The sequence below is a fragment of the Dama dama genome, chromosome X (genome assembly GCF_033118175.1).
Source record: "Dama dama isolate Ldn47 chromosome X, ASM3311817v1, whole genome shotgun sequence".
NCBI classification, from domain to species: Eukaryota; Metazoa; Chordata; class Mammalia; order Artiodactyla; family Cervidae; genus Dama; species Dama dama.
In genome coordinates this window covers 97,894,271-97,906,559 of record NC_083714.1, presented here as the reverse complement: position 1 = coordinate 97,906,559, position 12,289 = coordinate 97,894,271, and the positions used below count along the sequence as shown (strand labels likewise).

The 12,289-nt window shown below is 43.8% G+C and overlaps 1 protein-coding gene across 1 annotated transcript in view; it reads right to left on the bottom strand.

Moving 5' to 3' along the window:
• Window positions 1–3,922: 3,922 nt before the first annotated feature.
• Window positions 3,923–12,289, bottom strand: part of DGKK (diacylglycerol kinase kappa) — a 161,339-nt gene continuing 152,972 nt past the window's right edge. Inside the window, exons 27-30 of the mRNA XM_061137620.1 lie at window positions 11,179–11,265; window positions 7,497–7,607; window positions 5,492–5,619; window positions 3,923–3,998 (exon numbers count right to left, since the gene is read on the bottom strand). Of these exons, the coding sequence (XP_060993603.1) occupies window positions 3,923–3,998; window positions 5,492–5,619; window positions 7,497–7,607; window positions 11,179–11,265 (402 nt within the window). The remainder of the gene's footprint in view (window positions 3,999–5,491; window positions 5,620–7,496; window positions 7,608–11,178; window positions 11,266–12,289) is intronic.

Genomic DNA, 12,289 nt, shown 5'->3' with positions numbered 1-12,289 from the left:
AGTTACTTTTTGCATTTATGCATCTAGTTAGCAATCTGGGCTGTACTCCTCTACCTCACTTCACCTCCCCTGTAACCTAATTCATTTCATTGGAATCTGGATTCTGCAGAGAACTGGCTTCTAGAAGAAGTATAGTAGCAGGTGTATTTCCCCACAAGTTTGTCCTGAGTTGTTTTAGGTTTTAGAACTTTTTGTGGCAGCCCTTTTAGTGTTATGATCACCCTGATGGAGAATCTTGGTTTGTGCTGCTGATGTCCCCATCCAACCCCCACCGCCACATGCCATTTCCTACATGCATGTGGCTTATTTAGAGCTTGGATGACCACCCCAGCCCACTCCCCATTTCCACCACCATTCAACTCCTCCAATCCTGAGGTAAATGATGAGATATTGGTGTTAATTATATTTATCCATTTATTAAAATACTTTAAGAAGCAAAACTTTATTAACTTTGAATACTGGTGTTCCATTTTGTGGGGAGGAGGAATAGGCACACTTTGTAGACCTTTACTTTCTGCTTTTTTGCATTACCCCATAACTACCCCAGTTTCCTCCCCCCAACAAGCCCCTGGCCCTGCTGCTTATTTGCAGGGGCCTCTGAGGAATCAAAACAACAAATAGAATACAATGTATATTAAAGATTAGACAAATAGACAGATGCAGTTCCACAAACCATAAAACCAATCAAGATCCTTTACAAGGATGGAATGGTGCTAATGAGTTTGGTTGCCTTGGTATTATTTTCTACTTCTTATGAAACAAAAATTCTTCTACTTGTGTCCCAAGGGAAGATGACATTGACCCCAACTATTGCTTCCGCTCAACCTTTAACCTAAGTTATTAAGTTGAAAATGTCTTCCTTATTCTTCCCTTGTTCCTTTGGATACAACACAGGCCTCTTTTTGGTGAAGGGACTGATAGCCGCTGACCTCCTGTATTGTTGACACCAAAAGCAGTTGATGGCAGTCCAAATCTACTGGCATTCTGCTTCCCCACTAGTTCTTCTTACTAGGAATTGCCCACTCAATCAGTCCATCAGAAAGTGCCAGAAAGATGCAATCAAATCCCAGAACTTTGGCTCTTGATGGCAACTTTGAACAGAATTGAGATGGATATTTGGTGTCTGGCCCCACCATCTGAACAACTATATTACTGCAAGAAGTTAACCATGAAGTCCTGAAAGGAGCTTATGCTTCCAGAGGCTGAGCCAACTCTCTTGAAAAAGAGATAACCACTTCTTGTTTTGTTTTCAAGCTAGTATGAGCAAGAACAAGTGCTCAGCAGAACTGTCTCCCTTTTTGGGAAAACAACTGATAACTAAGCAGTGTAGGAGGTAACCAAGTGATTTAGCTAGCCACATCTGCTCCTATGTCTCATGGCCTATCAATTCTGCTCCGTGAGTTGACTCCAGCTTCCAATCCTAGTGGTTTTATTCAATATCATTCTGAATCAGGCTGGGAGGACAGGGTGAGTGAAACAGAATCTAGATGATACAACAGAGCAACAGTAGTATTACATGTAGTAAGTCAGCAAAGTAAGCACAATAGATGGAGTACTATTCCAGTTTACTGTCACTGGTGATTAAAAAATAATTACAAGACACAGCTCTGCTTAGGCACTGCCAAGTAAAAGCTACCCTCTCCCAGGACTTTCTTTTGTTTCCTTAAATTTACTCATTTGACTCTTCTGAGAAAAAATGCAACTTGGTTCCCAACTCTGTGAGTGAGCATGTGTGCAGCTGTTAATGTGCAGCCATGGAGGAGTCAAGTTGGGCTGCAACAACTGTGGCCTTACTGATTTGATCGAATACCTCCTCCTGGGAAGAAAGAGTAATGCAGAGAAAGCCAAATACACAGGAACAGCACATTCCCCACTTAAATACATACAGTAAGTTAACATATTCTGATGCTTAAATAAGTCTTAAATGTTTTCTCTCAATGTTTTTCCATTAACTTTCTTAACTAGTTGTAGAGCTAAGACTTTTTTGTTTGTTTGGCACAGCAATCAGACATCTGGGGACTATCCCCTTGTTAGTATGTTTCTCCTCACCCCTGCAGAGGTGGAACACAGGTGGCTGGTTTAAGTGGGCTAGGCTGGTGGAATTCCAGAGTTGAGAACCAGTGCTTAGAGTTGGATTGTGCACCTCGATGAACCAGCCAGTGGACTGAGTCAGGTAACTGAGCACGCTAAGTTTGTCTGAGAAGTGGGGAGAGGCCAGTTTCCTGGCTTTCTGTTGTAAATGGGAAGGGACATTTACCTAAAGGTATAAATTGAAGGTGGGTGGGGATACAAGGCAGACTAGAGGAAATCACTGGGGAAATACTGGAGTTTGATTAGATTTGCCTGATTGGGCACAGGCATTCAAAAAAAAAAATGCTAATTGGGATTTGGAGCAATTTTGGCCTGGTTTGTTTTCTTGAGAAATTTGGAAGAAAAACCATGGGAGAAGCAGAAGCTTTTAGCCTCCACTTTCCCAGGCCCTTGTTCTCTCTCATCACTTTGAATTTCCCTCTGGTACTCAAGGGAAAGGAGCAAGAAGGGAGATTCAAAGGTGATTTGAGGACTTAACCAACAGCAGACCAAGATGGAGCTTGTGGGGAAGGGCCTAGGCTGTGGCTTGATTGTCAGGCAGTCCTTTGCTCAGACATCTAAGTCAGAGAGCTCAAGGCCTTGTTGCTCCATATAGTTTCTTGGGTGAGGGGACAGCATAGGTTGGGGCAGTTGCTGATGTCGAGTCCAGGACAGATAGAGCAAAAAGGCAGCATGCCAGCTTAGCCCCCTTCTCTAGGGCATTGATGTTTTTGTTCCCCTTTCTGTGGCCTGGCTCAGAATTTTAAGGGGGCGTCGGAATCAGCTGGGCCATAGGTAGATCCCAGCCACTTCTAAGACGCTGAAAATGCACCAAAAGTTTAGAAGCTCCACCAAGAACTAGGGCAGTTGGTAGAGGCATATGTGTGTGTGTAGGGTAGTGGGGGTGGGGAGGGATTCCTGGGTTAGCACAATTAATTATAGGGTCATTTAGAGGTCGAGTTGTATTTTCAGTTCTTAAAAATATATATATATATATTTATATATATACATCTTTATATGTCTCTATACATAACTATACTGCAGCACAGCAGCAAAACATTTAGTTAAAAAATCCAGCAAGAATGCAGCAAAACACTCCATGGAGGCATGCAGGCTAGGATGAAGGCAGTAGGAGGGGAGCCTGTATGGTTGCCATAGGGGTGAGTTCCAACCAATGGGCGGCCCACCCAGCCACCAGAGCACCACCTGGACATGTGCAAAGACATACATGCGCACATGGAAAAGCAGAAAGGTTTTGCAGAGAGAGCAGTCACCACAAGAAAAGATCTCACATGGTCATTGTAACAGGCAACTGCACAAGCCCCCATGACCTAGTTCTCATTTTAATAAGTCAACTAGTAGAGACCTCCTGAAGTTACAAGTTGCAATTGGCAGGGATTGGGGGAGAAACACCACCACACCTGGCTTTCCTGACCCCTCTCCTCACCTCCCTGAGAGTATTTCTTTCATTCATTCCCTAGCATCAGCAGTTTTTCTGCCAGTCAGAGAACAACATTCCCCAACTCCCTGAAAAAGTGAACTCCCTTGAATCCTTTGCAGATCCCAGGCCATTCACAAAAAGCATATTTCAATTAAATATTGTAGTTGCTCAAGATGCACGAAGAGAACTGAACAAGACAACTCGGAACAAGAATCTTTGGCCAATGAGAAAATGTAAACCTCTAAGGAGACCTGATTGAGTCCAGACAAAAATGTATTAGTGTAAAGAATTGGAGGATCTTTCTTGGTGGTGCTCATGTTTGTTCTGAAATAATTTAGTATAGCCTGTATTGAGGTTTCAAGAGTTTTCAGTAGAATCCTAAATGTTGTCAGTTCTTCCAGCTTTCCAGGATTATAGTTGAGATCCTGATGGTGTTGGAGGATCATCATATTTTGCTTCATCTTCATGATGTCTGTGATGCCACAAACTTCCTTTAGAGAAAAAAAGCAAATATAGAAACAAAGAGGTTAGCACATTGCCAGCCTAAATGTAGGGACCCTAAAGAGAGCAAACAGTCTTTTAGGAGACAGACTCATTTGTTCATATTGTATCAACCATCTCTGAGCCATCTTAGAAAACCAGCTGATACCATGAGAGCCAAACACAGATGGGATGAGTTCTTAGAACCTGATAATCCATGAAGCTGCTATTGACCCCTTCTGAGTATTTAGAAAGACTCTCAAGCACCATGGGTCTCCTAGCTGGCAGATTCTTTGGGACTCAACATAGCTGGACCAAACATAATTTGATCCAGGCAATTCTCTCTTGGCATCTGTGCAAGTCTTAGTTTCTCAAAAAACAAAAAACTACCACCCTCCATCCTTTTTCCTCTATGTCCACCATTGTTATCTCTCTCAAGCTTCCAGGTCATCTAGGCTCAGAATTTAGGAGGGACCATTGACGTCAGAATTGGTATAACTGACAACTCTAAGGGAACATTCTTTTGAGTTCCACTGACATATCAAGAACATTTAAGTCCAATTCTGAAGAAGTGCTCAGTCACTTTAGTCGTGTCTGACCCTCTGTGACCCTATGGACTGTAGCCCGCCAGGCTCCTCTTATTTCCCAGGCAAGAATACTGGAGTGGGTTGCCATGATCTCCTCCAAGGGTTCTTCCCAACCCAGGGATCAAATCCAAGTCTCCTGTGTCTCCTGCATTGGCAGGTGGCAATCTTTATCACTGTGCCACCTGGGAAGCCTGTATTCTGAAGAAGAGGTGGAACCAAAATTCAAATAATGAAACAAAGTTTGCATTTCCAGGGACTGACTATAACAGATACAGAATAGGAGCATTTAGATAGATCATGAGAACTGTTCCTGATACTGTAGGTGCCCATACCGACACCCCCAACCCATGTCAAATAATACTGCTTTCTGGAGCAGGACCAGAAGCTTGTAGTTGTATTTGACTGGGAAAGAGATATAAATATGACTGTTTTGCAATACTTTATCGACAAAGAAAGGAATGAATCAAGTGGAAAGTTAACCGCTTATTCTGTTTTTTCTCTGCAGCTGTTTACATCACAGAGACTGCACTGTAAGGTTGCCGCTCAGGCTCTCTCCTTGTCAGTGTCCATAACCACTTGCTTTTTTTTCTTAAGGGTCTTTCTTTCTTTTTTTTTTGGTCACACTGCACAGCACATCAGATCTTAGTTCCCCAATCAGGGACCAAGCCTGTGCTCCCTGCAGTGGAAGCATGGAGTCCTAACCACTGGACCGTCAGGGAAGTCCCTCCATAGCACTTTCTAACTCAACCTATCCAAGAGACTTCTTGGCATCACCTAAGGTTGGCTCCCAGTTGGCTGCCTCCTCCATTACCACCGTACCTGCACATATTTCTAATGTGAGCTTCAGGTCTTTGGGAGGGAGGAATCCAGGCTGCTGGGAGGTCTTCACGACCTTGATGCCTGTGGGGGAAACTTACCAATAAAACCCTGGATGCCTTGGCCTGATTTAGGCTTGTATTCCTCTTCTGACTTCTTTTTCCCCAATTTGGGGAACTTAACTTTCAATCTGAAGCTTTTGCTGTCAGTGTCTGAGGACTTTTCCTAGTAAAGCACAACAAAAGGAAGGTCAAAATGTTAGTTGCCTAATAGAAACAATTCTTAGAGGCTTGGAGAGATGGTGAACAAGGATGGCTGCGGGAAGCCGGCCAATCTGCTATCTATTCAGGTGTGGGAGACATCCCTACTCACTAGTACCATACCTGAGAAGGCATCTGGTCTTTACCAAGATCCGACTCTGTGCCAGATGCTTTGCTAAACACTTTAATGTGTGTGTGGTCAGTTGCTCAGTCATGTCCAACTCTTTGCGACCCCCATGGACTAGCCCCACCGGGTTCCTCTGTCCATGAAATTTTCCAGGCAAGAAATACTGGAGTGGGTAGCCATTCCCTTCTCCAGAGGATCTTCCTGACCCAGGGTTAGAACCCGGGTTTCCTGAATTGCAGTGGGATTCTTTACCACTGAACCACCTGGGAAACCCCTAACCCCCAAATAAATGCTCTCATATGTATAACTGATCTTCTGAATTGCCTTTCATAAGAAACCTAAAGTAAGGGCACAGGACCTTCCCTCTCAACCAAAACTCTGGAAAGCCCAATGAATAACTGACTCTCCTCCTGCTTTTCCCCATCAAAGTGGATCTGCATCTTCTGTGGCATTAAGGCAAGCAAGTTGGGTGTTAGGTGAATGATCAATATCTTCCTGCCTTTCTTTCAATCTACTCTGCCCTTCTTTAGAGCCTCATTTCTTCATATTTATGGAAATACTGAAGTCCAGAAAAGAGATTATGCCCAGACAAGGCAAACTCAAATATTGAGACCTCAGAGCATGGACTGTTTGTCTTAGTTCTCTCAATATCCAGTCTATCTGTCTAGGTCAGGGGCTTGGTGCTAGACAGTTGAACTGAGGAAGAAAGTGCTACAAGAGTTTGCTTCCTTTTCTGCATAACAGCATGTTTTCCTTCCCCAGAGGGCTGCTGGTCAAGAGCAGCAAAGGCATATGATAAAGTTATTAAATTATTTAAGACCTGAATTTGCCTGTGTCTTTTTCTCTTAAATGGTAGCCTAATTGCTGCACTAGTCCAAATCCTTGTATGTCTTGCTCACATTCATACAACTGGTATATAAAGTCGGAAAACAGGTATAATGAGTGGAATAAATAAGGATTCTTACACGGTGTTGAAATGAGCAGTTCCATGGTAGAGAAGTTTAGAGAAAAACCCTGTCAGACCATAATGGGAGTAACTTACCTGGTGATAGGTAGACATCTTCCAGTCATTTGATTTATGAAATGTACTATTTTTTCATCTCAGGAAAGCATTCAGAATTGTCAAAAAATGACAACATCCCCAGAGCTATATTGTAGCCACTGCTGCCGTGCTTGATTTTCTTTTAAGCCACACATCTGCTAGGGGAAGGCACTGAGAAAGCCTGCTTTCCTCCCGGAGTGAGAGGGACAGAGAGCAGCAAGGGAGAGGTGATACTTGGTAGATTTAAACACCAGTATGGCCTGGGCACCAACCATTTAGAACAAATGTTGGCTGTAAACAACTGGTATTGGCCCTAATGGTATGTACCAGATGAAATTCAGTCCTGGCAGCAGGTACTAAGCAGGGGAAGGGAATTGTGGCCAGGAGAAAAGCACAGAAAAAGACCAATCTTGCTTATTCTTTTCCAATCTTCTCTACAGAGCTGTTCTTTCTGGTTATGTTCCCATGGTCATCTAGTTTTTCAATGTGCCTTCTGCCTTGTCTACTTAAATGGTGAGGAGATGCAAGGAGGAGGCTCCATTAAGCACAAGCTGAAAGCCACTACTGGTCTGCCTCTGCTATATCAGTCATTGTGTCCTGGCTTACACTGGAAGGCAAAGCCCTGAGGAAGAACCCCTCTTTCCCTTTATTTCCCAACCCACAGGTCACATACCTCCAGAAAAAGGATTGAATTCATCCAGTCAATCTTGGATAGCTTTTCAAACTCCTTATTCATGGCATCCAGGGAAATTTTCAGTGTGGCCTCATATTCAGCGTTTCTCAGCTGGTGAAAACAGGAAAAAGAGTGAGTATCCAATGCCTAGTACTTTACCTTCATAGATTCTTGCTTTCTCCCCAACTCCCAGTCCCTGCCTAGTGGCCATTAGACCACAGGTTGCCAACTTATACCTCCTTTGGTCCATAGGGTCACTGGAAAGTATAGTCAGCCAGCTCTTTATTTTCTCAATAGGGAGATTCAGGAAAAAAATCAGATAGTGATGCTTTCCTTGGAGCTTGGCACACTCACAGTTTGCAAGCAGAGAGGCCCTTTGACCAGTATAAGTTAACACTGAGTTGTACCCCAACAACTTAGGTTCCAGGATAAAGGTCCTACTCTTGATCCTCAAGTCCCTGGAGACATCTAAATGTTCTCATAAAAATAGCTACCAATTTTTGAGCACATACTATATGCCAGGCACTATGCATACATGATTTCATTCCATCTTCTCAATAGCTTGATAATACCTTATGATGTACTATTGTTCTCATTTTATAGGTAGAAAAATGTCCTCGAAGTTTAGTGCTCAAGATCGCATGACTAGACAGAAACCAGATCTATTTAACTCTATAGCCTACCCTCTATACCATACTACCCCAGAAAGGGTATGTGGGGTGGCTAGATGTTAGGGTTGGGGGGAGGGAATCTTTATTACCCAGTTACCATAATTTAAAGGCTGCTTTGTGAAGCAAAGGGGAGGGCTAGAGAGAGACAGGCTCAAAATCTCCCTTCCTGGCAAAGAGGGTCTGCCTCTCCAGGCTGTGCTTTTAGCCCCTAGCTATTCACTCTTAGTAAATAAGAAATAGTTTCAGATGGTTTGTCTCACACATTCAGGAAACAAAGCTTAAGCATTCCCTAGTATCCCCCAGCACCCACAGGATGAAATCTGTATACTCCATGGAAGAGTTAAAATAGATTCTTCTAAAACCATCTCCAACTTAGAAGACCCAAGTCCAGACCAACAACATAGGTAAGATAGTTCATATTCCATTAGTGAGCTGGGAGGACAGATGCATGCTGATATCATCAGCCCTGATGTCCTTTCCAGCTCACCTAACTTGACTTTGTCTCTCCTCCCTGGTATGTGCTCTCCTTTCAATTTGGTACTTATGTGACTTCTTGCTGTGCATGAGCCAGCCTTAAGTAGAACCTTGCCAACTGTCACAAATGAGTGGCAGGTGAATGAGCAGGGGGTGGGACTGGAGGTTATGACCAATCAGGATGGGATATGAGAGGGTGACCAAGTCATGCTGACAAATGATCTCCTGCTCTTGCTTTACAACTAATGATTTAGGACAGTACAGGGTAGCCCAGGTGCACAGGACATGTGTGTGCACACGGTGGTGGGCTGGGGATCAGTGGTGACAGAAAGAAATGGCCATCACTTGAAGGTAAGGGGGAAAGGGGCAGGGGTCCTTGTGGGCACACTTACAAGCAATGCTCAAAAGGGATTTGGTAGGCAAACCCAAAGCCACAGAGTGAAATGAGGAGCTGGGGCCTTAGAGAATGATTCCTAATCATAATAGCAGAGGAATAAAATGGCTTCCTAATAACTTCCTATTTGGCACCTAGAGAATTAGGCTCTGAAAAATAGTATGTGGGTGGGCCTGAATTTCATGCTACAGTCTCTTGTCCTTCTGGCTCCAAGAGAGACCTTGTCCAGGACTCTTCTCTGAGATAAATGTGCAAACTGACTCAGGGGACTTTGTTGCTCACTTCTTGTTCCTGTCTGAACACATCACTAAGTCAATTTGCCAAATAAGGGAAGTGGGAGTTACTGGATGGGATTTTCTTCATCAAAAGACTACAACCCTCTCCCAACACTGAGCTCCTTATTGTCCTCCTCCTTCAAAGGGAGGAATAACAACATTTAATGAAATAAACCTTATGTCCATGTCACCTTCATGATATGGCCTTTCTTATCTTCCATTTGCACCCAGGTCTCATTTGGATGTTTGTATGTGTGTGTGGGTCCTTACCAGGTTCTTTATTAAGTGTGGTATGTGCTCAGTTTGGGTTGTTGGCTGGTATAAATAAATTTTCATGAGCCCATGAGCCTCAAGAAAGCCTGAGTGTCAATGAGAGGCCAGGCTCCCATATTTCTTTCTGCCCAAATTGGCAAGGTCATTGAGCTCTACCTATATATAGAAGGTACTTCTGGTGCTGTCTCTAAAGGTTGAAACTCTAGCCTGGGGCTCAGATGCTGGGACAGTCTGGCCTGATTGTCTTTGCCACTCTGCCACCTGTGCAGTGTGCCAATTAGATGTGCAAATAGAAGGGGGAAGTGGATGCACTTCTTTCAAAATCAACTCAGAGGCCCCTCTTCAAATAAACCTTAATTAGATGAGAAGCAAGAACAGCATCTTCCTCAGGGCCGTAGCAGTGAAACTCAAAGTGGGATGGTCATGATCAGTTGCCTCATTAGCACACACTCACCAGGTGTGCCTATGGGCTTTGCAGTATGAGAAATAGCAACCCTTCTTGTAGCTCAAAAACTGAGCCTCAGTCCATTTTCCCTAACACTGATAAAATCTACCATCTGTCAAGCTGCTAGGCAGAGCTAGGCACTTAATAAACAGTAGTTTGTTTAATCCTCACAACAACCTGGAGAGGTAGAGATTACAATCCCTATTTTGTAGGTTGGGAAACAGAGGTGAGGTTACCTCACATAGATACTGTTATGGATTCATTTGTGTCCCCTCCAGAAAGATATCTTGAAATCCTAACTTTCAGTACCTCAACTACTGGGAAATAGGGTCACTGAAGATGTAATTACTGAGATCATTGGCCTGGTCTGGACCCTGGTGTAGGGTTGGCCCTCATCCAGTATGACTGGTGTCCTTTAAGGAGATGGCCATGGGAAGACAGAGAGAGCACCATGTGAATATGGAGGATTGGAGCAATGCATCTATATTACAAGCCAAGGAATGCTCCAAACACTGCCAACAAATCACCAGGAGCTAGGAAGAGGCAAGGAAGGATTTCCCTATAGGTCTCAGAGGGAACATGACCCTGCTGACACCTCGATTTCAGGCTGCTAGCCTACAGAACAGTGAAACAATGACTTTCTGTTGTCCAAAGTCACCCAGGTTTCAGTGTTTGTTACAGCAGCCTTAGGAAATTAATATAGTTAGTAACTGTCAGATTTGACAACTGTCAGAGACTGCCAACTTTCCCCACTATTCCTTACTCTCTTCCCACATGGTGAAAGATGTATTGTGGAAACTTGGGAGATGCAGAGCAGCTCAAAAGAGCTCACCCTTTTCTACTGAAGCTGTATTGGGTATAGTGAGAACACCCTACTTCTGTTTGGTCTTGTATGGACCTAAGAGACATTTGCCAAAGGAGAGGAGGAGATTTTTCTTCAAGGATATGATAGTTCCTATGGACTCACATAATTTATGAAATGACATGATCAATGATAACTCTAGATGAGGATGACACAGCAGGGACTGCCAGATAAGCACCTGGGCAAAATGCTCCTACATGTTTTTCAATGCCCTAGAACCAAGTGCAGACTGTGACCAACTTCATATGGGATACATTGCCCTCCCTTGTTCCAAACCCATCCACTCACCAAGTTTTCATCCAGGAAAGCTTTGGTGTCATCGTAGAGCCCTTTAAGACTAAATGCAACATCTACTGCCTCATTTCTGGTTAAAGTCTGAGAGGAGAAGAAAAGAAAGGAAGGGAAAGGACAAAGACAGAGGAGTTATTGGTTAGTAAGCATGCAACTGGCTTTTCTATGGGAAGGTAGGGGCAGGCTAGTAGGGCGTGGCTGTAAGTGAAAAAGTAATATTCACAATATAGCACAACTAGTAGTTCAGCATGGGCACCAACTAGTCAAAACTGATGCCAGCTATCAACTACAAGTACAGCTGTACTGGTGTGTCCTATGTAGTGACATAGGACAACTTTGCATTTATCATCACCAATTGAGTACTCTGGGTATAGGGAAACACAAAATATGCAAACTGGACATAAGTTTGAGGCCACTTCTTGCCACTAGCTAAAGCCACCTTTTCCAAGGAATGTGGAATTAGGCATTGTGGAAATAACCATCTCTCTTCTTGAAACTCCACAGAGAAGGCAATGGCACCCCACTCCAGTACCCTTGCCTGGAATCTCCCATGGACAGAGGAGCCTGGTGGGCTGCAGTCCATGGGGTCGAGAAGAGTCAGACATGACTGAATGACTTCACTTTCACTTTTCACTTTCATGCATTGGAGAAGGAAATGGCAACCCACTCTAGTGGGATGCAACTGAAGTGACTTAGCAGCAGCAGCAGCAGCTTCTTGAAACTCCAGGCCCCTTCCAATGAAGATTTGGCCCCCAATAAATAGGTCGCCTATATTTTAGGAGACCCTGATCCTGTATGTGGCCCTTTTGTATGGTTTTCTTAGCATAAAGTTACTTTTTAAAAACATCACTTAAAAATCTTCTGCCAGTGGGTCAAGTCATGAGATAGCACATTTAACATCAAGCATCCTAATCTGGACCATCCCTCAAGAGGAAAACCAAGGCAGCCTGGAGTTCAGGTTTCAATGACAAGTATCACCTTAACAGGTTATACAGGGATCCACCTGGGATGAGGAAGGGCCAAAGCCAAGTTCCTCTCCATTCACAGGCTATTTCTCCTTGAGACCAGTGTGATAGATAGCTCTCAGGCTGATGAAGTCTGCTATGGG